General features: G+C 38.1%; 1 protein-coding gene across 7 annotated transcripts in view; it reads left to right on the top strand.

The window, feature by feature from the left end:
* Positions 1-27432, top strand: part of CCDC30 (coiled-coil domain containing 30) — a 165877-nt gene that overhangs the window by 1619 nt on the left and 136826 nt on the right. For all 7 annotated transcript variants that reach the window (XR_011967154.1, XM_072609733.1, XM_072609736.1 and 4 more), the window contains exons 2-5: positions 2749-2931; positions 7179-7299; positions 17985-18178; positions 18673-18759. Coding sequence is in view for 6 of the 7 variants with exons in the window: in XM_072609736.1 (XP_072465837.1) it covers positions 2749-2931; positions 7179-7299; positions 17985-18178; positions 18673-18759 (585 nt within the window). In the remaining variant the exon portion in view is untranslated. The remainder of the gene's footprint in view (positions 1-2748; positions 2932-7178; positions 7300-17984; positions 18179-18672; positions 18760-27432) is intronic.

Raw genomic sequence — 27432 nt, 5'->3', positions numbered from 1 at the left:
ATAAATGAATGAATTCTAAAGCATTTATTAAATGCTTTCTAAAAGTGTGCTAAGGACTGAAGATACAAATAGAAAATCCAGATAGTCCTTGCTCTCAACAGGCTCATGTTCTAATAGAATATTAATGTTTGTAAAAGCTTTGAATTATATATTTGTGTCAGTGTCTGCCTCAAGGAGGCCTGATTATGGAGCGGAAAGAACACAGACCGAGGTCAAATCCCACTTCTGTCACTTTAAGTTTGTTCTCAAGCAAAGTCATATAACCTTGTGGGTCCTTAATTTTCTCATCTGTTAACTGGGGTGGGTTGGACAAGATAACCTTTAAAGGGATTAGCCTAAGTAAATTTATGATCGCAGGGACTCTTAAAACTATGATGCCTCTTTGACCCTTGGTTCGGTCCTCAGGACTTGCTATGACAGTATTTGTTCCCTCTTTGACCACAGTATGTAGTGCTGGGCAGCATATTCTCCTTCTCTTGGACTCTGGTTTTCACAGGAGAAATGAGGGCTACCTCACTGCTGTTCAAAGTTCAGCCAGCTTTAGCCATTTCTATCGATGCCTTTCTTGCATCTCAGGAACCATATACATACAGAAAACTAGTTGTCTGATTCATAATTATCTTAGGGTCTTTATTTTTGAGGAGGTTAGTTACTTAATAAGCATTCATTTAACATCTGCCATGTATAGGGCATGTACAAATGTACTATGCTATGTAGAAACTACATATGGAAAATTTCACTATGAGAAAATTTGTCTCAGGAAACTGATTTTATTATATATTGCTTGAAAATTCCTATTTCTGATTCCTTAATGTTAGTTTACTTTTCAATTCAACAACTAAATATTAAGCATTTGCAACAGACAAGGCTTTTGGCTTTTTGTGGGAATTTTTATTTATTTTGAAGGGACCTATGATTTTATTGATGTAGGGAGCTCTGGGTGGGAAAACTTCTACCCCTATGGACCAATGGATAGTCTTAGAGAGTTGCCTGGGGCACTCAAAAGCTAGGAGATTTGCCCAAGGTCACATAGCAATTTGTTATCACTGGTGGAATGAGAAACCAGGTCTTCCTGACTTTGAGGCCAGTTCTCTGTGTACTGTACTTCTGTGCATGGGAAAACAAGTATCAGATAAGGAGATTTCATTCTAACAAGGTTGATGAGGCATATCCATAAAACAAAATTAAAATATAAGGAGAGGTCCAAAGGTCTTGAAAGACGGGAAGAGGGGTGATTAGGGGCACACTCTGTGGAGGAAATGGGCTTGAAAAGAGGATACCAGTGAGTAAATGAAGGGGAAGGAGTTATGGGAAAGGAGAGGAACTTCAGTTCAGTGTGTGTTCTTATCAGTTCAGTTTAAAAAACAAACCAACATTAAGTGCCCACTATCTCATTTGTGTTTTATAGTTCTGATTGTGCCCAATACAAAAATGAACTTAGAGTTCACTCTACAAAAATGTATCCTATTGATAACTTTGCTTGAATTTATCAATTCTATAAGGTTAAATATGTTTATTCTGAATGCTTTGATGTGAGTTCCAGTGGACAAGAGCTGTTTTCTCTAAACTGGTATCTCCCTCAGCATCTGTAACAGTGCTATTGGCATATATTATTACATGTCTAACATTTATTGAATGAATGAATGAATGTGTATAAGTTGGAGTGGGGGAGAAAAGAGAGAAAAAATCCCCAGAAACTACCACTGTCCCTGCTCTTTGAGAAGTTTACAATTCAGTTGAGAAGGCAAAACTTATCCATAAAATCACCCAGGAACAGTTACTCATAATGGAAGGGAACACTGGAAGATTAGTTTAAAATAGTCTCTTGGAAGACTGGCGTGAGAAGGAGAGGATGGTCAATTGCCCAATAGGTGCAAGGAGTCATTTAATAGTGTTGTCCTTCCACAATTAAAAAAAAAAAGGCAGACACTTCTGTACAAGCTTAGCACAGAGAACAGAATGATCTAGAAAGTCATCATGGGTTATATAAAGCTGGCATTCTGTTAGTACAGAGCATTTTAATTGCCTGATAGTGATTAGGAGGGAATGGAGTCTATGAGAATGAATATAAAAACTCTAGCTTCTAGATAGTTATTACCCATTTTTATACCTCTAGAACAATACCTTGCTCACAGATTCTCAAAAGTTTGATGAATTGAATTATCTTTAGTCTTTTATTGAAGGGAGCAAAGAACTGAGGACCATAGATTTATACTCAAAAGGAACCTTGGACATCAAGGCTAAGTAAACCCAGGGATGGAAATACTACCTTTCCCTGCTCCCCTCACCAAAATCAAACAAACAAAACCCAACCCTGTTCTTACATTCTAATAGAGAAATATTTTACATATAGAGGAGTATTGGCCAGGGAGGAGTGAAGTCATAGGGATAGTGAATTAGGGTTTATAGGACAACGTAAATTTACCTTGTAGAAAGGATTATTGGAATATTTTCAGGTCCTTGAAATAGTATTGTTCTGAGTTGGATATGTAGATTATGTGATAATTGAGTGGGTTATAATATGTAACATAATCTCATCATTCAGTTTGGTTGGCATTATACAGCCCTTATTCAACTGGTTATCAGCAGCTGTTGACATTTAGAGGGGGAAGCACTTGCTGTGAATCTGAACATTTAACAATCCAGAAGTTGAACAATCTGGGGTATATGCATTCAAGATTTCCTATAGCTCAAATTACTATAACTTTTTTAAAAAAAAGTCTTATTTGAATTTTTGCTTTTATTAAGGAAAATGTTCAGTTAGAAGACATACTTCTTTTTCTTGAGAGAGAAGGAATTGATTCCCTTGCTACTGCAGAAGATCAGCTTTGTTATGTCTGGCATTTATTCCAACATAGTGAGGAGAGTCTGAGAACTGCTTCTAGAGACTTGGAGGAGCTCAGAGTAAAACACATGGAAGAAATGAAACAAGTAAGAGAAAATCATATAGAATTATTCCTTTATACAGCCCTACTGCTTTCTATGAGCTATTTTCCTATGTTTGTTTATAATTTGTTTAAATTACATTTGTTTACTCTTCTCCATTTTTCAAAATGACAACTTCCAAGAAGAATACACGAAGGATTGTTTTCACAATACTCCTCTGCCATCCCACACAAATCAATTTCACAATAGTTTCAGGAAGTATATTATTATTTTGATAGGGTTTACATCTAAGCTATTGTGAAGCATATTTGAAATGACCTATTTTTTAAGGCTGTCAAAAATGACCAGAAAAGAAAGTCCATAATTTAAAATTTCATATTTTATAAACATTATTAATCTTGTATATTGGACAGATTCCCATATTTAGACAATCAGATTGAGTAGCATGATCTGCTTCAGAGGTAAAGAAGATAAGTCTCACAGCAGTGCAAAGGATGAGGTACAGTCAGAAAGACCTATTAGGAGATTATTACAGTGATCAGGCAGGTGGTCACATGAGCCTGCATTAAGAGAAGGGGCTCTATCCGAGAAATAATCAAGAGGAGGAGGCATTTGGGTCCATAGTCTTTCTGCTAACACCACCTCTGATCAAGCCCCTGAGGCTTTTACTCTGTCCTTTTCTCTGCTCTCATAGTAAAAAAAGAAATCATGTCTCCATTGAAGACTGCACTAGTTTAACGACTGACAAAAGCAGGGGTGGAGAATTTGGATTCATTTAACCTTCCCTAGAAGACCTAGAGGGCCACATGTGGCTTCAAGGCTACAGGTTCTCCATTTTTGGACTAAATATACAAACTCTATATTTACTTTATGAAGTATATGTTACTTTATAAGTAACAGGTTACTTGAAAACTGACTGAATTTATTTTCAACAGAATTTTCTATAGCTCTCTCCATGGAGCATTATTATAACTGACATTTAAATGGTGCGTTAAGGTTTGCAGTGTGATTCATATACATTATCTCATTTGGTGATCACAATTACAGGTATTCTCTGTATTTTATAGCTGATGAAACTGAGGCTCAGAAAAGTTGAGAATCTTTTATTGTTAGTGTTCTCCGAGGTGTTCCCAGGCCTCTTACTTGTCTCAGTTTGTTCCTTCAGGAACCTATAAAGATAGTGGGACTCCAAAGGGACAATAATCTCCCCATTTTGGGATGTAGGCATAGGGTAAGTGTTTTATCTCTGGTCATGTAACTCATGCCAGAGGTGTGATTTGAACAAGGTCTTCCTGCCCCTGTACATTATACTGTTCTATCAGAATGAACTATTTCATGCAAAGTAGGACCATATTCTGAATATCCCGGTTTTTTCTCCATTGACTTTCCAGAGTGCTGTTGTAGCCATAGACCTGGTCCACTTGGAAGTTACCTTAATTGAACTATAAACTACTCTTTCAGTGTTCAAGGCTATATAAAAGTGAGGGCTGACTAGTAGCACTTGGCCCAGGAAAGCTAGCAAATCAACGGCAAGATTTGATTAGCCACCCAGACAGCAAAGTGGTATGGGGGGTGACCTTTGATTCTTAAAGGCTTTGCCAGTGGAGTATGTGTGTTTGTCCTTCGTTGCTGAAGAATACCATGCCATGAGAGAAATAATGACATGACTTGCACTTGACTCTGTTTTTTGAGTGAAGTAGGGCTGTGCATGTCACCAGCCTCACTTTTCCTCCAGAGTCATCTGAATCCAGTGACCAGATATTCGTCAGGATGACTGGAGATGACCCAGGATGAGGCAGTTGGGGTTAAGTGACTTGCCCAAGGTCACATAGCTAGTGAGTGTCAAATGTCTGAGGTGAGATTTGAACTCAGGTCCTCCTGACTCCTGCACTGGTGCTCTATCTACTTCATTACCTAACTGCTCCATGCCAGTGGAGTATAAACTTAGGATAGGTCCTACCTAGCTAGCCTACTGGATAGTCCTTCAGATTTTCAGATTAGGCAGCAGCGAATTCTGGGTCTCATGTCTGATTTTTTTCCTGTAGTTTGAGGTAGCTAGGTGGTGCAATGGATAGAATGGTAAGGCCTAAGTCAAGAAGACCTGAGTTCAAATCTGCTCTCAGACAATGAGGCAAAGAAAAATAACTACATCAGGTTGGTAGGGAAACAGCAGCAGTTACTGTTGGTAATCACTCTTAAGCCAAGAGAGTCCAGCAAATACCCCATAGGCAGAGGCCTAGTGTTGTCCAGTCTTACTGCACTCTGAAGCAGTGCAGTAAGTTTAAGGTTTTGGGAAAGAAAAGGAAAAGAAAGGGAAGGGAAGGGAAAAGGAAAAGGAAAGAAGCATCCAGCCAGTAAACCCCAAGTTAACTGGGCATCCTCTGGCCATCCAATTTTACTTTGGAGAGGAGAAGAAAGGGAAGGGGGAGACAGAAAGGAGAGGAGGAGCTGAGTTACCTAGCTAGCTGGGTCCCCATTCAGCCAGCTGCATCTACTCACAGATTGTTGTGTTTGTCCTTCGTTGCTGAACACCATGCCATCAGAGAAAGGATGACATGACTTGCACTTGACTTGTTTTGAGTGAGGGAGGGCTGTGCAGGTTCCAGCCTCACTTCTCCTCCAGAGCCATCTGAATCTAGTGACCAAATATTCATCAGGATGACTAGAGAGTGATTATCAATAGTAGCTGTTGCAGTTTCCCTCCCAGCCTGATGTAGTTATTTTTCTTTGCCTCATTAAAGGGGCCATCCCCTGACTACTTCTTAAACAGGCCTGTTCACTGAATAGGTGTTACCTCACCCTAAGTGAGTACCTGAATAGATCATGACCTAAAGGGGCCAAGGTCTCCCATTGCATCTTGGGCCATCTCTAGTCATTCTGATGAATATCTGGTCACTGGATTCAGATTGCTCTGGAGGAAAAGTGGGGTGGGTGACCTTGCACAACCGTCCTCCCTCACTCAAAACAAAGTCAAGTGCAAGTTATGTCATCATCTCTCTGCTGGCATGATCTTCAGCAACAAAGGATGAAGGACGAACACAACAGCAGACAATTAATAGCTATGTGACTGGGCAAGTCACTTAACGTTTGTTTGTTTCAGTTTCCTCAAATGTAAAATTGGAATAAGAATACCTCCTACTTCCTAGGGTTGTTGTGAAGATCAAATGAGGTATTTGTAAAGTGCTTAGGAAAGCACCTGGCTCATAGTAGAAGCTTAATAAATGCTTGTTTCCTTCCTTCTAATTTGGTTAATTGCATTTGACTTTCAGATTATTCTTTAGTACTTTTACTCTTACTGCTATTTTTTTTCCTGGGATGGGAACTATGCCTACTTGGATGCAGACTATACTAGGTTATTACTTCTGATTCATACCACAGGTAATAATTGGATCCAGATCACCTATCGTATTCAGCTGTAACTGATCTCTGGGTGCTACCCCACCTCTGAAACCTTGACTTGGATCATTCTTGTTCCCAAGTCAAAGGGTCTTTCTTAGTACCTGACAAGCCCAACCCAGTGGTGCAGGGCAGTATCATAGAAACAATTGCACTATGCATGCCTCTCAGATGAATTATAAGACTCAAGTGAGATAATGGGTGTGAATGTTTTGGTGGGGATTTTTTTCGTGGATGGAATACTAAGTCCCTTTGACCTCTCAAATTCTCTGATTCCAAAAATTCTAAAAAAGTACTTCACAGAATTGCTATCATTATCACCTCCACTAAAATGAAGCTGTGGAAGCCACCCAAAGCTCTTGAAAACTTTGTCCATGGAACATGAGCTTGAGAAAGAAGGCAGTATTGTCTAGTGGATAGAGCATTGGACTTAGGACCAAGAAATACTTGAGTTCAAATTTTAATATTTGATGCATATTAGCTGTGTAACCATGGGAAAATAATTGAACCTCCCTAAGCTTCATTCTCCTCATCTATAAAATGAGGGGCTTGACATGTTCTCTAATGTATCTTCCAACCTTAGTTCTAGCCTCTGGAGGCAGCAAGGTTTGTCATAGGCTCAACAAATGATTTTGTTAACCAATTTTGTTTTAATAACCAAGTTTGATGAGGCTCATCAATGGAAGGCTGTTCACTAGATGATGAATTTTTTTGGGTATCTCAGTTAAGGATGCCATCCAACAAAAGTGTCAAGTGTGAAATCAAAAATTGGTAAAGTGTTTGAAGTCCCACTTGCTGTAAGAAACAATAGTTATCAAAATTTCTATCTGCAGTTTATTTGACTGCTTTATTTTGGTTCTAAAATTGTTCAGTGGTGGCTGCCATTTCTGTTTTAGGTGGGAAATTATGTGAATCATGCCCATCAGTTAACAGAAGAAAGAGAAGCCTTAACTCATGATTTTGAAAAAGAGATTGAGCAACTTCAACTTGAATTTAAAGAACTGCAGCTCCAACGGGGTAATTTTTTGATCTTTTATTTAAAAGTTTTCAGTGCTTTATTGTTTTAACCATATCAGAAAAAAGTACATGGAAGAGTACAGATGAGGTTACTTTAAGTGAAATATTGTGATGGTGAATCCCATGATTGTATGATCTGTAGATTAGTCAGATTGCTTTGGCGTTCCAAGGTTATTGGGATCTTTTCAGATTATCAGTGTGTTTCCAAGTCTGGATACTCTAGATTCTAGAGTTGAGAATGTAAACTCTTGACAGATATTATGGCATTGTTTTCCACTCCCCAGTGCCTTATAGAGTGCCATATATGGAGCAGATATTAAAAATTGCTTTTCAAATAAATCAGTGACCATGAGCAAGTCACTTAGCCTCTCTGAGCTTCAATTTCCTCATCTCTGAAGTGGGGATAATAGTAACCAAGATAATAGTAACCAAGTACTTATCTTGTAGTGTGATTGTGAAGATAAAATGAGATAATATATACAAATGAAAACCTTAAAGTTGATATATAAAGGTCATCTAATATTAGTAATAGGGATATGAGCCTTGTAAGTAAAGAATTTGTATATAGTGATTAATATTTCTGTAATATTTAACAAGGTAAGGAAGGAGCAAAGTCCCAAACTGGACACTAAAGCTCACTTAGGGCTGGACTCTAGGGTTGTCTGAAGGATATTATGGGAAAAGAGAGAACAGTCAACAAGCACTTGGTCTGAGCAACTTAAGTGGGAGGTTACCCATACTTAGGAGGCTGAATCAACTGCTTATTGAACCTGTAATTGTCAAAAGGTTGTGTAACTCATAGTAAGGAGCAGGGACCTTGTGTACAGTTCCAGGGCCAAGAGGAGTGCTAGTTCTTGCAGCTGCAGAGGAGGAGGAGCCCTTACTGAGTAAAGACCAGAACAAAAACTGGAAGAGCAGTGACCACACCTCTCCTTGGATCACACCACCTTCAAAGCACTGAAAATGTGCAGACCCCCAGAACTAGCTCTGGAAAGAGCAGCATGAAAAAGCCTGAAGTTTGGGACAGTGCCTTCCCACCCCCAGGTGAGCAGAGCCCAACTTTGACATAAAAATCAAAGTCAAGAAATAGGCTGGAAAAATGAGCAAACAACAATAACAAAACAGCAAACTTGACCATAAAAAGCTATAACAGTGGCAAGGAAGACCAAGACACAGACTCAGAAGAAGACAGTAATGCAAAAACAGCTACAACTAAAGCTTCAAAGAAAGATGCTAATAGGACAGAAATGCAATAAGAATTCCTGGAAGAGTTAAAGAAAGAGAAAAGAATGGCAGAGGAAAAATTGGAAAAAGAAATTAGAGTGATGCAAGAAAATTATGAAGAGAATTAATAGCTCATTTAAAGAAACACAAAAATATTAGTGAAAATAACACTAAAAAAAATAGAATTGGCTTAATGGAAAAGGAGGTAAAAAAATTCTCTGGAGAAAAGAACTCTTTGGCCCGATGCAACTAAGATAAGGAGGGACGGAAAACTGGAAAAGAATTTTTGCAACTAGTGTCTGTGATAAAGGCCTCATTTCTAAAATATATAGAGAATTGAATCGAATGTATAAGAATACAAGTCATTCCCCAATTGATAAATTGTCAAAGAATATGAACAGGGGAGTTTTCAGAGGAAGAACTTGAAGCTATCTATAATCATATGAAAAAATGCTCTAAATCACTATTGATTAGAGAGATGCAAATCAAAACAACTCTGAGGTACCACGTCACACCTATCAAATTGGCTAACATGACAAAACAGAATGATGATAAATGTTGGAGAAGATATAGGAGAGTTGGAACACTAACTCATTGTTGGTAGAGCTGTAAACTGATCCACCATTCTGGAGAGCAATTTGGAACTATGCCCAAAGGGCTACAAAAATGTACAAATACATATCCTTTGACCCAACAATATTGCTTCTGGGACTCTATTCCAAAGAAATTATAGAAATGGGAAAGGGTCCCCCATGTACAAAAATATTTATAGAAACTCTCTTTGTGGTGGTCAGAAACTGAAAATCAAGGGGATGCCCATCAATTGGAGAATGGCTGAACAAGTTATGGTATATTAATGTAATACTATTGTGCTATAAGAAACAATGAACAGGAAGACTTCAGAGAGGCCTGGAAAGACTTATATGAACTGATGCTGAATGAAAGGAGCAGAATCAGTAGAACTTTGTACATAACAACAACCACAATGTCTGAGGAATTTTTCTGGTAGACTTAGTACTTCATTGAAATGCAAGGACTTAAAAAATTTTCAATGGACTTGAGGCAAAACACCTTCCACATCCAGAGAAGAACTATGGAGTTGGATTGCAGATAGAAGCAGATCATTTTCTTTTGTATTATATTTTGTTTTGTCTTATGGTTTCTCCCATTCATTTTAATTCTTCTATGGAACATGTATTTAATAGGAATGTATGTGTAGAACCTATATAAGATTGTATGTCATCTCAGGGAGGGAGTACAGAGGGAGGAGAGAATGAAGGGGAAAAAAATCTAAGATATATGAAAGTGATTGTACAACACTGAAAACAAATAAAACAGTTTAATTTTTTTAAAAAAAGTTAGAAATGAGAAAAAAAAAGAAAAGAACTCTTCAGGTGGAGCCAGCATGGTGGCATAGAAATGTGGACCTGTTCTAGCTCTCCCCCTAAAGCCATTAAAATACCTCTAAAAATGACTCTAAACAAATTCTAGAGCAGCAGAAGCCACAAAATGATAGTATGAAACAGAATTCCAGCCCAAGACAGCCTGGAAGGCTGACAGGAAGGGTCTATCACACTGGGCACAGAGCGGACCACAGCCCAGCGTGGGCTGCTCGGCACAGACAGGACTGGAGCATACTTCAGGGCTCTGAATCACAGGCAGCTGCTGTGGTTTGCAGATTTGTCAACCCACAAACACCAAAGACAGCTTCAAAGGTCAACGAGAAATCTCTTTCACCTGGGTGAGAATGGAGTTTTGTCGGTATCCCAGGGCAGCCTCAGCTACTGTGGCAGCAGCTACCACTCCTGGAGCTCTCAGCCTACAGACCCTCAAGGAATCAAGCTGCTGATCTGGGTGTCAGTCCTAAGTGATGGTCCTGGGATGAGGAGGAGCACTGGCATAGCAAAGTTGGTGGCAGCTGTGGAGAGGGAATCCTACTTGCAGTTCCAGGGCAGAAAAGAGTGCTTTTGGTTGCTCACAGACCACAGCGCAGGCCAAGAGAGGAGTAAACACCTCTCCCTTGTCTTTGCCACTTTGGAGGAACTGAGAACTTACAGGTCCATAGATATATTTCAGAGAACAGCTGCACAAAACCTCTAAACCCTAGGATAGTATACCGTCCACTTGACAAGGACTCAGAAGTCAAGTAGCTGGCTAGGAAAATGCCCCAAAAGGGGAAAAAATAAGTCTGTAGAAGATTACTTTCTTGGTGAAAAGGTATTTTCTTCCATCCTTTTGGATGAGGAAGACAGCAAGGTCAAAGCTGCTACATCCAAAGCCTTCAAAAAAAAAATGCAATAGTCTCCAGCCATGGAAGAGCTCAAAAAAGATTTTGAAAATCAAGAAAGAGAGGTGGAGGAAAAATTGGGAAGATAAATGAGAGCAGTGCAAGAAAATCAGGAAAAGCGAGTCAATAGCTTGCTAAAGGATACCCAAAAAATGCTGAAGAAATTAACACCCTTAAAAATAGACTAACCCAAGTGGCAAAAGAGGTCCAAAAAGCCAATGAAGTGAAGAATGCCTTAAAAACAGAATCGGTCAGATGGAAAAAGGTCCAAAAACTCACTGAAGAAAATAGTTCTTTAAAAATTAGAATGGAGCAGATGGAAGCTAATGACTATGAAAAATCAAGAAATTACAAAACAAAGAATGAAAAAAATAGAAGACAATATGAAATATCTCATTGGAAAAACAACTTACCTGGAAAACAGATCCAGAAGAGATAATTTAAAAACTATTGGCCTACCTGAAAACCATGATCAAAAAAAGCATCTAGACATGATCTTCCAAGAAATTATCAAAGGAAACTGCCCTGATATTCTAGAACCAGAGGGCAAAAAAAGTATTCAAGGAATCCACCGATCACCTCCTGAAAGAGATCCAAAAAGAGAAACTCCTAGGAACATTGTGGCCAAATTCCAGAGTTCCCTGGTCAAGGAGAAAATATTGCAAGCAGCTAGAAAGAAACAATTCAAGTATTGTAGAAGTACAATCAGGATAACACAAGATCTAGCAGCTTCTACATTAAGGGATCGAAGGCGTGGAATAGGATATTCCAGAAGTCAAAGGAACTAGGACTAAAACCAAGAATCACCTACCCAGCAAAACTGAGTATAATACTTCAGGGGAAAAAATGGTCTTTCAATGAAACCTAGGACTTTCAAGCATTCTTGATGAAAAGACCAGAGCTGAAAAGAAAATTTGACTTTCAAACACAAGAATGAAGAGAAGCATGAAAAGGTAAATAGCAAAGAGAAGTCATAAGGGACTTACTAAAGCTGAACTGTTTACATTCCTACATGGAAAGACAATATTTGTAACTCTTGAAACTTTTCAGTATCTGGGTAGTTGGTGGGATTACACACACACACAGAGCACAGAGTGAATTGAATAGGATGGGATCATATCTTTAAAAAAATGAAATTAAGCAGTGAGAGAGAAATATATTGGGAGGAGAAAGGGAGAAATGGAATGGGGCAAATTATCTCTCATAAAAGAGGCAAGCAAAAGGCTTTTTAGTGGAGGGAAAAAGAGGGGAGGTGAGAGAAAAGCATGAAGTTTACTCTCATCACATTCCATTAAAGGAAGGAATAAAATGCACACTCATTTTGGTATGAAAACCTATCTTACAATACAGGAAAGTGGGGGATAAGGGGATTAGCAGGGTGGGGGGGATGGAAGGGAGGGCAATAGGAGGAGGGAGCAATTTGAAGTCAACACTCTTGGGGAGGGACAGGATCAAAAGAGAGAATAGAAACAATGGGGGGCAGGATAGGATGGAGGGAAATATAGTTAGTCTTATACAACATGACTATTATGGAAGTCATTTGCAAAATTACACAGATATGGCCTACATTGAATTGCTTGCCTTCCAGAGGGAAGGGGTGGGAAGGGAGGGAGGAAGAGAAGTTGGAACTCAAAGTTTTAGGAACAACTGTTGAGTTCTGTTCTTGCTACTAGGAAATAAGAAATACAGGTAAAGGGGTATAGAAAGTTATCTGGCCCTACAGGACAAAAGAGAAGATGGGGACAAGGGAAGGGAGGGATGGTAGGAGAGAGGGCAGATTGGTTATAGGGGCAATTAGAATGCTCGGTGTTTTGGGGTGGGGGGAGGGGACAAATGGGGAGAAAATTTGGAACCCAAAATTTTGTGAAAATGAATGTTAAAAGTTAAATAAATAAATTAAAATAAAAAAAAGACAAGAAAGAGCTTTTACAATGGAGGGAAAGAAGGGGGAGATGAAAGGAAATTACTGAGCCTTACTCTCATGGGATCTGGCTTAAGGAGGGAATAACACAACACTCAATTGGATATGGAAATCTATTTTACCCTGCAGGAAAGCAGGGGGGAAGGGGTTAAGAGAGGGAAGATAATAGAAGGGACAGCAAATTGGGGAAAGGGATAATCAAAAGCAAAAACTATTGTGGGAGGACAGGTCAAGGGAGAGAATGGAACAAATGGAAGGCAGGATAGGACTAAGGGAAATGTGGTTAGTCTTTCACAACATAATTATTATGGAATTGTTTTGCATGGCTACACATGTATAACCTAAATTGAGTTGTTTGCCTTTTCATTGACGATGGGTAAGGAGAGAGGAAGGGAGAGAATATGGAACTCAAAACTTTAATAGTGAATGTTAAAAATTGTTTTGGCATGCAACTGGGAAATACGATGTACTCAATGGGGGCATAGAAAGCTAGTTTGTCCTATAGGAAAATAGAGGGGAGGAGGATGAAAGAAGGGAGGGGTACTAGAAGGGAGGACAGACTAGAAGAAGGGGTAGATGGGGTATATGCTGTCCTGGGGTGGGGTATGGGGAGAAATGGGGAGAAAATTTTGGATTCAAATTCTTGTGGAAGTGAATGTTGAGAACTAAAAAATAAATAAATTTAAAAAAAAGAAAAGAACTCTTCAAAAAGCAGAATTGGCCAAATGGAAAAAGAGGTACAAAAGCTCATTGAAAAAATAATTCCATGGGTAAGTCGAAGTTAATTACTTCATAAGACATCAAGGAGCAATAAAATAAAGTCAAAAGGATGAAAAAAAAAAGAAAATGTGAACTATCTCATTAGAAATGCAACTGACCTGGAAAATAGCTCGAGAAATAATTTAAGAATTTTTGGACTACCTGAAAAGCATGATCAAAAAAAGATCCCAGATATCATAATTCAAGAAATTGTGAAGGAAAACTGCCCCCAAAAGCTTAGATACAGAGGGTAAAATAGAAATGGAAAGAATCCACTGATCACCTCCTGAAAGAGATGCCAAAATGAAAACTCCCAAAAGTATTATAGCCAGAGTTCAGAGCCCCCTCATCAAGGAGAAAATATTGCAAGCAGCCAGAAAGAAACAATTCAAATATTGTGGAGTCACAGTCAGTGTCATACAAGATTTAGCAACTTCTACATTGATGTAACAGAGGGCTTGGTATGTGATATTCTGGAGGAATTACAACCAGGAATAATCTACTCAGCAAACTGAGCATAACCCTTATAGAACATGTTCCCACATAAGAGACACACAGGGAAGAAGAACCTTCCTCTTATCTATCCTACCCAATAGGGAACTAGGAGGGGAAGAGGATAAGATAGAGGGGGAGATGATGAAAGGGAGGGTGAATTAATAGAGTCTGTGTTCAGAAGCAAAATAGACTTTTGAGGAGGGTCGGGATAAAAGAGGGAAGAACAAACAGAAGAAAATGGATTGAAAGAAATACAGAATAATCATAAAACAGAGACAGATAGCAGAATGGATTAGAATCCAGAATCCAACTATATGTTGTTTATAAGAGACACAATTGAAACAGAAACACACACAGTTAACCTGAAAAAATGCTCTAAATCACAATTGATTAGAGAAATACAAAACAACTGTGATGTACCACCTCACACCTATCAGAAATGACACATGCAGGAGGGGATGAGGGAAAACAGGTGCACTAATGCACTAATGCACTAATGGAGTAGTGCATTCATAATGATAAGTAGTGAACTGGTCCAGATATTCTGGAGAACGATTTTGAACTGTGCCCAAAGAGCTATAATACTTTGACCTAGCAATACTAGGTCTTTCCCCCAAAGAGATCAAAGGAAAGGGATCCATAGGCACAAAAATGTTTCTAGCAGCTCTTTTTGTGGTAGCAAAGAATTGGAAGTTGAGGGGATGCTTATCATTTGGGGAATGGCTGAACAAGTTGTGGCATATGATTGTGATGGAGTAATTGTGCTATAAGAAATGAGGAGGAGGGTGGTTTCTGGAAAACATGGCAAGATCTATCTGAACTCATGTGAAGTGAAGTGAGAAGAGCCAGGGGATCATTGTGCACAGTAATGGCAATGTTTGATGATCAGCTGTGAAAGATTTTGCTATTCTGATTAAAACAGTGATCCAAGACAGTTCCAAAGAAAATGCTATCCACCTCCAGAGAGAAAACTGATTGAAGTATATTTTCTTACTGCCTTTATTTTTCACAGCTTTTTTTCCCCCAGTATGGCTGATATGAATATATATTTTGTGTGACTTCACATATATAATTGATATATTACTTGCCTTCTCAGTGGGTGGGAGAGGAGGTGCAAGACAGGGAGAGAATTTGGAACTCAAAATTTTAAAAGAAAAGAATTTTTAAATGAATGAATGAAAAAATCTAGTAAACCACCGCTTCGTTACAAAGAGTATTTGAGAAATGGAACACCTCGTGCCCTGAATCAAGTGTATCATTCCCGCAGATGATGCTAAACACAGAAGGTCACATTTTAAATTCTGAATTCTCCTTTCCCTAGTCTCAGTTCCAACCTCTTGGCATCTCCTAATATCTTTGTTTCCACCTCAGTCTTTCACTTTTAGATTATTACCATTGCAAATGTATATTGTCTTTCCCTCTCTGATGGACACTAGGTCATAGCCAAATCTTGTTTATCAGTTAAGGATTGAATCTCATAATGAGAATTGAGCCTATTAGCAAAATTGTGCTGATGATTGGAAATAGGTATACATTATGTATTAAACTTTTTAAAAAAGGTTATAGCAAAGTATGCTCAAGTACTAAGTAGTCTGATCCTTAATTCATAATGATACCTGTGACTAATATTTAAAGGAAAAGTCACTTTATGTAGGGATTTTTAAACAAAAGTAATTTCTTTTTATCCACTGGATAATTCTTTACAAGAATGGGGGACTTGTAACCTACTTGTATGGATCTTTCCTGGCTAATTTCAACAAGCACCTCATAGTACAAGTGTAGCTGTAAAAATGTAAATTTGCTGTAAAAACTGGCAGTATTTGAAACTGCCACAAGGTGCTGATATTATTCCATGGACATCTGTTTGTATTTGTGGGTGTCTATCTCTTGATAAACATACAGCTATATCTTTTTCTGTGTTTCTGTTGCTTTGTCTCTTTGTCTCTCAGTCATATGTGTTTATACTCAGGTATGCCTTGCCTAGTATTGCCCCAGTCAACCTAATTTCTCAAAAACATCTTTAATATATTATAATTAAGACATCCTTCATGTTGTCTTCAGCCCTTTAACTATTCTAAACCAGCAAACTGAGGTCATCCCAAGCCAGCCCCCTATCCCTGTGCCCTGCTTGTTTAGCATGATGTTGACCTGGGCAGCTTTTCCTCTACTCTTACAATGGATGGCTGTGACTTGTCTTGCTGTCAAGGTGACTCTAGCTTTGCTCTGTTCAGTCTTGTTCCTATGAAATTAACTGCCCTCCTCCTCATCATCAACCTGCTGTTGCTGCCAGAGGCATTTTAGATTCAATCTAATGTTATTTTCATGAAACCAGTTAATGACATTTGGCAAAGCATGCTCGTGATACTGTCTCATAAAGTATCCCCCTCCGCTTTTTTATGAATGATATAACTTGTTGCAAAAAATAACCTTGCATTTTTTAGTATAAACTTGCTTAGTAAATTCATTAAATTCAAAATTTATAAAATTCAATAGTACTATTTAAATAAACAACATAAATAAACCCTGGTAATTTCATGGCAGATATGTTAGTCTTGTGTAATACCAACAGGTGTGGGTGTAGCTATGACTGTGAAAGGTATGGTTGGTAGGTGGTACCCCTTTTGCCCCTTATGCCTTGCTGTATGGGTGAGAGGGAAAGCAGAATCTTTCTCAGGCCCTGTCTCTTGTAGAGGGCATGGTTTAGGGTGTCATCTTTTCTCTAACCATTGTCCTCTCTACGTAGTACTTTTCTCTATTTTGTGGAATTTTTATCAAATTAATTTATCTTAGACATAAAGTTTGTAATATAATCACAATAGCTCCAAGCTCTCAGTTTAGAACATTTCTAACAGTAAGACAGAGATTTGGTTTTCTCCCTTAATTTAAATTTATGCTTATCTTTAGATAATCCTTGACCTCTATGTATTTGAGGCCAAAGGTCAAGATACAAGAAATATTTAGGCAAGAGATGTGAGCAGAATATATTACAGTTTCTATTCTGGACAGCCATGTAGTGGGGGAGCTGAGGACAGAGCAGACCTTTGCTTCATATGTCCCTCAGGCCTTGAAGAAGCTTCCAGGAAGCTTGAGCACTGAGACCTGGAGGAGGGATCTAGTGGCCCTTCTCAGTCTCATCCTTTTCTACTGCAACTCAGCCTTCCTTTTAATTTCTCCTTTTCATTTGTTCTTTTCACCTGTTGCTCCTGTGCCGCTAATTCTTTCCATTGTAGCTGGTTAAGTTCTAGTCAGGGGTTGCCATGCTGTCTCCCCACTGCTTCCCCCACTCCTACTTGAGGACCCTACTCCTTCTTCTGAGTCTGTGTCTCAGAGACTGTTTATATCCCTTGAAGAGCTCCTGGACATAACTCAAGTTCATCTTTTTGGCTCTAAGATTGTAGTAGCCCCAAATTGCTTTCAGAGCTGAGAGAGGGAATATTTGTTCCTCCGAACTACAAGTGCCAGGTTACCAATCAGTTCTCAAACACCTATTAAAATAAAATTTTAGAACTGTAAGAAGCATATGATATTATCTAGTCCAACCCTCTCATTTCACAGATGAAACCCAGGGAGTTTAAGTGTCTAGCCTAAGGTGGCACAGCTAATGAGCAGCAGAACTGGGGCTGAAAGCAGGTCTCCTAATGTCCAGGTTAATTTTTCTGCTAGTATACCATACATATTACTGCTCAATTTGGGTCTGCATTTTAAAATTTCATAATGGTCTTTTTGATCTTCTATCAATGGCAAATTAAACAGCAGGGAAGACTTCAACTTATTGGGTGAATCTTTTCTATTGTTTCCCTTAGAAAGTTAGGAAAAATCATAGACAGGGTGAGCAGGGAGGTGGGAGGAGAGCTATGCAACTTTTAAAAGACTCTTTTGTTAGGCATCAAAGCATAGACTCACTCAGCCACTTTGAATAATATTAGATGTCATGAGATTTTGAAATATATAAATCTTCTAATTGTATAAGTCTTTTATTTTATATTTTGTTCCTCCCAGAGATCGAGCTGAAGGAGATTGAAGGAATGCTGGATCAGGAGGGCTTATCAGAAATAGCTCAGAGCAGTGCCAGTGAACAGATTGCATATTTATTGGGAGAGAGAACAATGCTGTTGGAGAAGCTGGAACTGGCTGATCCCAAGTTAAATTCATATAACTCTGTGGGTTGTGGCCTTGAGGAAGTTCGTCTTAAGGTATGCCAGAATTAACTTTGAACCCAAACAATAAGTTAATGGTTAAAAATCAATGTTCTCTTCCCCCCATCACCAAGATAAAAATAATTTCTCAATTATCTGTGCCAATAGAAGAGAATAATAAATGAAAAATATGAAAAAATGTTTTTGGTTGCCTTTGAAATATTTCATGTAACCTTTTTTACTGTAGAAGAACTATCTTTACAATTAAATTTTTTTTAGCTTAATGTTACAATTACTTCGTAGTCCTTAATCATAAACTTAATGAGAAAGTCAATTTAACTATAAAAGGTTAGAATATGACCTAGGAGTCCCACTTGGGCAAGATTTAACTTACACATTCAGATAAAATTATACTTTTCTGCCTTTATAATGCATCAGCAATATCTAGAACATTACCACCATTGATTTCTTTATTTGGGTTCAAACAGCATTCTCCTCACTCCCAAAAGATTATTGACATTGGTTTTACTTAATTCATCTTTTGATATTAGGATGAATTTGAACAAATCCAGACATTAGAAAATGAACTTCAGAAACAACAGGAATCCCTGCAGTGGTCAAAAGAAACTCTGAATAAGGTAAAATGTCTTTATAGTGTTTTTTTCCTTCAATTTCGGAATAACATTTTAAATTGTCTTTTACCTAAAAGTAGATAAAAATACAAAATCTAACTATAAAATAAAAATGAATGATTTTTTTTATAGATGGACCATATTTCACGTTTGAAAGAATATTGTCTTTTTTTCAATATTATTCCTTTCAAAGTAGTTTCTTTGTGAGATTTTGCATTTATTCCAGTGATTCTGCTATTACTTAAAACACTTTGGAACTGGCTTCAAGACCTGTGGCATATCTTTTGAATATCCTCTGTGACTGTAGGTCTCCATGCTTGTAGGGTGGATTTGAGTTTTTGAAAGAGCCAAAAAAGTCCTACAGAGCAATATTTGGTGAATGACTTTATTGTATCCTGTTCTCCTATGGGAAGTGAGAGAGAGAGAGAGAGCGTAAGCATACAGCAGAGGCAGTGGTCCATTTTGGAAGTGTCCAAATGAACAGACTGAAAGCCAGCCCAGAGGTCAAAGATAGACATCCACAAAGTAATAGGCCCAGGAGGCTGGGCTGAAAATCTTAGTTTGGATTCAGGAACATTAGAGTCAGTGTTGGGGGTGGAGCGGTGCTGAAGGAGAGCTTCACAACAAATCCAGAACTTAACCTGAAAGAGGAAGCACAAGGCTTTGAATAATGACAGTTTTCTTTATGCAAATAATCTGCTCAAAGCCATGCCATTTATAGCAGTGTCCCACTGTGGCCATCTTCCCAGCCCAACAGTAGGCAGTAGGGTCTATAGAAGATGGAGAGGGTGAGAGGGAGAGACAGAGAGAGGATTCTGCCTCCAACATTGGCTAGCTGGGTGGCTCGGGACAAGCCATTTAACCTCCATGAGGCTCAGTTTCTTCAACCATAAAATGGGGAGAATAATAGCACTTATTTTGTACGTTTGTTGTGAGGATCCAAGGAGATGTTAGTGAAGTGCTTTGCAAACCTTAGTGCTTTGTCTTCCCATCTCCCCAGCTCAGCTGAACACAGTGTTGCCCCTCCTCCTAGAATATTTCTATGGAGCCCAAGGCCATGGCTCTGTAGTGAAAGGCTTCTGTAGGCTTAAGCTATTCAAAATTTGGTGAACCCAGAATCCACCAAACACCCAAGACAGCCCTGTCACCTCTATGATTCCAAGATATCTCTGGCTATTATATTATTCTTATCTATCCAGGATTATTTAGGGTGGGTGAGGTTTTGATACATGTAGGTCAGGTTTTAGGTTAACTTACTGCAGCAAAGACTAATGTAAAATGGGATAAAGGACTATTGTAGAAAGATACGTAATCCTAGTAAATAGGCCAAAGGGATCATCATCTACCCCATGTGATCAGGAAGGGATCTATGGACTGTGTGCCAGTTTCCTGGAGTCTGTGTACAAACATTGGGTACCTGGCCAGACTCAATCTTTGACATGGAAAGAAGGAAGGAAGGAAGGATATATTAAAGGTTTACTATGTGTCAAGCACTGTGCTAAGTTGTAAGGATAAAAATTTCAAAAGTCCCTGCTCTCATTCTACTTAGGGCACATAGCACATATAGAAAATGTAGCTGCAAGGTGGATGCCAGGACCTGGAAGTCCTGAGGACACGGATGCAGGAATGATGGCAAGGCCCCAGGGTCTATAGGATGTCTTAGTAGGTCAAATGGCCATGCATGGAAGACATGGTGGTAGGAAGACTGAGTGACACTTAGCACAGGATTGCAAGGCAAAGGACGAGATCTACTAGTCCTCAGTCTTAACCAGGATGGGAGTGGTGACTTACCTGTTCTTCCAAGGGGTGTAAGTGGCCATGTCCAATAGGAAAGGCAGGAATAGGAGGTGAAATAACTTGGCCTGCCACCATAAGTGGGCTGGAGAGTTGGACTGGAGTAGAGATTCTGAGTTTCCTCCTAAAGTAGTGAGGATGGGGGTGGTGAGGGTGAGTGAGAGACCAGCATCTTGCCAGGATGGAGAAAAGGGAAGGAAATTTTGGCCACAAGGTTGATGAAGAATCACCTGTTTCTTGTTGGGCATACTAGATAGTATCACCATTGATTTATAACTCAGACTGGGCAGCCTTAAAGGTCTGAGCATGGACAAAAACTGGGTGCTGCACTCATAGTGTGTATAAAGGGTTTGAGGTGAACAGAATTCAGCCTTGGGCAGTAGGTTGAACCAGTCGTCTTGGTGATATGGTATATTGTGCTTAAGATATTACTTACAAATATGATTGGTGTTCTATTCATTGAAGCAGAATGATGTACTGTGGAGAGGTAAATGTTTCTTGTAGGGTGGTGACCAGAATAGTACAAAAGTATGGGATAAACTGGAGACCTTAACTGGAGGGAAGATATGAGAGGAGATTATAGAGCTAGAAAATGAATTAAGGGAACTAAACCTTCAGTGAGGTTTGAAGGACTTTGACAGGTGAGAATATGAATCATTATAGTCAGATGTCCTTAAATAGACTCATTTGCTCTAGTGGAAGGAGGCTGTCAAACCAGCCTTATTCCATCATTCAAGAATTGGTGCTTTAGGACAGTGCTTCTTAAACTGTGAGTTATAACCCCATATGGAGTCGCCTAAGTTAATGTAGGGGGTCACAAAAAAATTTGGCAACAGTAAAAGGTTTCTGAATACAGAATGACCAAAGATTAATTCAAAGTCAAACATAATGAATTTGAGGTGTTTCTGGTAGTACTTTGCAACGTTGCATTTTGTGACATCACTGCAGCCTTGGTTCTGCATACACACTACGCACTTTCCACTGCACATGCCATCATGCCACATGCCAACAGCACTGCCAGAAATACCTCAGCTCAGATTTGAGACTATTATATGTTATGAATTGCAGTGTTTTTACCGTGCATTCAAAGTTTTCTTGTTCTTACAGAAGCATAACAGTTTAATTCCAGAAAATAACAATTTTTAATATTTTCCTCTGTCATTCCTCAGCATACAAGTATCAAATTAGTATATCTTTGGATTGTATTGTGTTAGAATATATGATTTTAAAAATTGCTATTTTTTCCTTCTTTTACAGATATATAAATGTTTAATTGTAGCAAGTAAAGACAAAAGCCCTTTAATAATATTTTTCCACTATCACTGCTGTATGTGTATCTAAGTGTGAACATCAGTTTTTAAAAAATTAATTCAAACAAATGGAATTTCATACACTAAAGCTAGTATAAATTATAAATATTGATAAATTATTAGCAGTATTTTTGTACATTTTAGGACAAAAATATTTTTTGGTTATGGATAAGTGGATAAATTTAGACAGAAGAGGTAAAAATACTGATGACACTGTGGCAGAGTCTTCTCTACCAGGTTGTAGTACATCTGAATTGACAAGGAAAAGAAAATATGTCAAATCATTTTTGCAATATGAATTTACTTTTAATAATGATGATGGTGTGGAAAACCTCTTTGCTTAATTTGTAATGGAGTTTTGGCTGCAGGAAACATGAAACCAGTCAAACCAAAACAACATCTTAATGCCAACAGTGCAGTGGACTGCAAAACCAAAGAAATATTTTGAATGACTTTTTAAAAAATTAATTAATTTTATTTATTTTCAGTATTCTACAATCACTACCATATAACTTAGATTATTGTTTTTCCCTCCCTCCCCCCTCTCTCCCTAAGATGGCATACAATTTTATATAGGTTCTACTCAAACATTCTTATTAAATACATTTTCAGCTGTGGAGAAGAATTAAATTGAATGGGAGAAATCATATAACAAACCAAAATGTAATACACACACACAAAAATGATCTGCTACATTCTGCGATTGAATTCCATAGTTTTTTCTCTGGATGTGGAAAGCATTTTGCCTTAGAAAACCATTGGGAATTTTTTTATGTCCTTGCATTGCTATGAAGTTCTAAGTCTACCACAAAAAACTCTCGCACATTGTGGTCATTGCTGTGCACAAAGTTCTTCTGGTTCTGCTTCTTTCACTCCGTATCAGATCACATAAGTCTTTCCAGGCCTCTCTGAAGTCTTCCTGTTCATCATTTCTTATAGCATAAAAGTATTCCATTATATTCACATACCATAATTTATTCAGCCATTTCCCAATTGATGGGCATTCCCTTGATTTCCAAAGAGTGTTGCTATAAATATTTTTGTACTTGTGGGACCCTTTCTCATTTTTATGATCTCTTGGGGATACAGTTCTAGAAGCGATGTTGCTGGATCAAAGGGTATGCACATTTTTGTAGCCCTTTGGGCATAGTTCCAAATTGCACTCCAGAATGGTTGGATCAGCTCACAGCTCAACCAACAATGTTTTAGTGTTCCAACTCTCCCACATCCTTTTTGAATGACTTTTAAAATCCTCAAGTAAAGAAAAACATGTTTTGAGAAATTTGTTACTGTCAGTGAAAAGGATTTACTTGCATCTTATGACACTTCTTAATTTAATTGCAAAAACTAAAAAGCCTTATGCGACAAGAGGAGATCTCATATTCCATGCTGCTATTAAAATGTCAGAAATAGTTCATGGGCAAAAGTATGGGGATGAAATTCATAAAATTCCTTTACTGAATGATAGTGTTTCCAAAAGAATTTCTGACCAATTCCAGCAACTTATTACCAGGCTTAAGGGCAGCCCAAAGTCTGCAATTCAGTTAGATGCAGCAACTGATATTTCTAACAATTGTAACTTTAAGTAAGATGAGTTTATAAAGGAAGCATACGTGAGGAATTATTATTTTGTCGCCCTTTGGAAGGGCACATAAGAGGGGAAGATATGTATGTATATCTTCAAGTCAATGAATTTTTCGCAAATGAAGATTTACAGTAGAAAAATTTCATTAGAGTATGTTCAGAAGGTACTGGAGCAAGAATGTTGGATTTACCCTATGGATTAGAAAAATGCAAATCAAAACAACTCTGAGTATCACATCACACCCATCAGATTGACTAACATGACAAAACAGGATAATGATAAATGTTGGAGAAGTTGTGGGAATACTGGAACACTAGTGCAGTGTTGGTAGAATTGTGAACTGATCCAGCCATTCTGGAGAGCAATTTGGAGAGCAATAGATCCAAAGGGCTACAGAATTGCACAGCAATAGCACTTCTAGATCTGCATCCCAAAGAGATCATAAAAGTGGGAAAAGGACCCACACGTACAAAAATATTTACAGCAGCTCTTTTTGTGGTGGCCAAGAACTGGAAGTTGAGGGGAAGCCCATCAACTGAGGAATGGCTGAACAAGTGGTAGTGTATGAATGTGATGGAATGTTATTGTTCCATAAGAAATGATGAGCAGGTGGACTTCAGAGAGGCCTGGAAAGACTATATATATGTATGAACTGATGCTGGGTGAAGTGAGCAGAACCAGGAGAACACTGTACACAGTAACAGCCACCGTGTGTGATGGCCAGCTTTGTTAGACTTTGCCCTTCTCAGCAAGGATCCAAGGCAACTCCAGAAAACTCATGATGGGAAATGCTGTCCACATCCAGAGAACTATGGAGTCTGAATGCAGATGGAAGCAGGCTGTTTGCTCGTTTTTGTTTGTTCCTTTCTTCTTTCTCATGGTTTCTCCCCTTGGTTCTAATTCTTCATTTCAACATGACTAATGTGAAAATATGTTTAATATGAATGGTCTATGTATAGCCTGTATCAGATTGCACACCATCTTGGGGAGGGAGAGGGGAGAGAGCAGGGAAATTTAGAACTCAAAAACTTATGGAAGTGAATGTTGAAAACAAAAAAATTAGATTTAAATTTTAAAAATGCAGCAAAGTTAAAGCTGGTAGTAATGAACATATCACTTTTATTCACTGTATGATCCATTGGGAGGCATTCGTAGCCAAAAAATTGTGCTTCACAATATTATCGAAAGCATTAGCTTCATTAAAAGCCATGCCTTTAACAGTTGTTTTTCAAACCTTTGGAAAGACAATCAAGGTGGCGAAGTTTAAACAAATTGTTGAAATTGAAAGATGAAGTTGTTATATTTTTGACTGAGTAGAAATCTGACATTGTAATTTTTTTCATAATGACTCATGGCTTTCAAAACTGTTATTTGTCAGATATTTTCCAAAAACTCAATGATTTAAACATGTTCCTTCAAGGAAAAAATGTAACATATTTATGTTAAAAGATAAACTTGAAAGTTTTACTAAAAAAAGTTAACATATGGAAAATAAGGTAGAAAACAGTTCTTCAGAAATGTGTATAGCTACAGAAGATTTTGTAATTGAAAATAACCTTCTCAAACATTTAATTATAAAAGTTGTAATTGATCATCTGAAGTGCCTGGAGATACAGTTTCAGAAATACTTCTCTTCAAATTTTGATTCGAAAAAATTAAATTGGGTTCACAAACTGTACTCAATTGAAATAAAAATCCTCAGTCATCTGCTATTAAAAGCTCAAAAATTAGCTGAGTTATCAAGTGACATGGGTTTTAAACTTGAGTTTCCTAAAAAATCATTAAATGAATTTTGACTTGAGATTAAGACAAAATTTCCAGCACTTTCTGAAATGGCCCTAAACATATTTCTGCCATTTTGTACTACATATTTATGTGAAGCAGCGTTCTCACTGTTAATTATAAAATCAAAATATCAATCAAATCTGAAAAACATGGAAGCTGCTCTGAGTCCAACAGTATCAAATATTCCACCAAGATTTAATTATTTATGTAAAAATAAACCAAGCATATCCATCTCATTAATACGCAAATTTGCTTTTGTCTTTAATAAATATATACCAAAGAATTGTTTTAAAACAAATTTCTTTATGGTTTATTATCAGCAAATGTTTGATTTGTGTATCTGTTTTATATACCTATGTAACTGGCATTGTGTAAAAATTTCTCAGGGGAAAAGAGGTTGAGTGAAAAAAGTTTAAGTTCTGCTTTAGAGAATGGCCCAGAGCAAATGGGAGAGCTACTGCTTACTGATTTGATCTGCCGGTCTGGCTGAGACCAAGTACTTGTAGTTTTCAGGTATATGGATCTGAACAAGAGTTGTTGAATTAGCAGGAGATCATAGGGTTTATCCAGGACCACACAGAGGTTCAGCATGGAGCACTCAAGCCTCCAGAATAAAAAAATAAAAAAAAAAAGCCTTAGCTTCCAGAAAACAATTTTAAGTTCAGACAGTCTCAGTTCCGGTGTTCTTCTTATATTTTGACTCCCTAAATTTTGGCAGAATTGTTTTGACTTTGACTCCTCTCTTAGCTTCTTGTCTATTGATGTTTCTAATTAAATTTTACTCAACAAGCATTTATTAAATGGCTGCTTTGTATAAGACTTTGGGCCAGGGGAGATAAGGAGACAGAAATTTTAAACACAGTCCATACACTCAAAGAAATTCTATTTTGTTTTGAGAATCACCCGGCAGGATAAGGTACCAGATTTTGAAGTCCTTGCTTGAGCTGAACTGCCAAGCATTCAAACTATGCTTCAGAGAGCACAACTCCGATGGACTGGCCACATTGTTCAAATGCAAAATATACGCTTGCCAAAAAGACTAATTTATGGAGGACTCACATGGAGCAGGCGATCACATGGTGGTCAGAAGAAGAGATACAAGGACACTCTCAAGAACTTTGGATTTGACTGTGCAACATGGGAGACACTGGCACAGCACCACTCAGCATGGTGTGCCATCAGAAAGGGTGCTGTGCTCTATGAGCAAAGCAGAGTTGAGATAGCATAAAGTAAACACAGGATGCGCAGATTTGGAGTATCCACCCCAAATATTCACACAGACTGTCTGTACCCAACCTGTTATAGAGCATTCCAAACTCGTACTGGTCTGATCGGCCACAGTTGGACACATGGAAACTTCACTTTATCATGGTGATGTCATTTTGGTCCTCTTCAAAAACTAAGGACAACCACCAACCAACCAACCGTTTTGTTTTGTATCCACTCTGGTTACAGGCTTTAGATTAGCCTTCTCTTGTCTCTCTCAAGGTTCAGCTTCATCTTCCCCTGACACCAATATCTGCCTTTGCCTAGGGATTTCCCTGATTATCAGGGATGATCTTGTCTCAGGCCAGGCATATCAAAAGGAGGGTCTTCTGAGGTAACTGATCTAGGTGTTGGAACTCTGGTTTTTGCAGTAGTGCATCTGCCACATTGTTTCATTGCTTTGGCTTGTAGAAAGTTGTAAAATTAAATCTGCTAAAACAAATAGTGTTAGAAAAACTGGTATCAATTGAGCAAAGGTGCTCTAGATTTGTGTGATTTGGATGTTAATGGGTGTTGATCTCCATTGAGTTTGTGTCTCTTGAAAGTGACTTGACCACTAGGAGCTCTTTCATATGTGCCTTTCATATGGAGCTTAGTAATGCTGATTTAGACTGATTTCTCATGTATAGCATAATTCTTGTCCACCAAAGTCATCTTGTGAAAAAAAATATTCATAGCAGTATTGTTGTGTATATGAGGTGATGGCTTCTCTGCTATGAATTGCTTGTGAGCATCTAAGTATTTAAAGGAAAATATGTCATGAGCTTATTGAGTACAGATTTACTTTCAGTGTCTAGTGCAATGGTTTGGAAATATGAGCAGGTTGGTTGAAAACATTTTCAGACATGAAAATGTGGAAATGAAATTGTAAATTGTGCCTCGCAAAACTTAGGAACCATAGTAGGCATTTTGTCAGTGTAGACAAGCAGGGATTTCTAA

Source organism: Notamacropus eugenii, chromosome 5, assembly GCF_028372415.1.
Source record: "Notamacropus eugenii isolate mMacEug1 chromosome 5, mMacEug1.pri_v2, whole genome shotgun sequence".
Lineage (NCBI taxonomy): Eukaryota > Metazoa > Chordata > Mammalia > Diprotodontia > Macropodidae > Notamacropus > Notamacropus eugenii.
The sequence above is the reverse complement of the archived record's forward strand: the minus strand, read 5'-3'. Positions and strand labels throughout refer to the sequence as shown.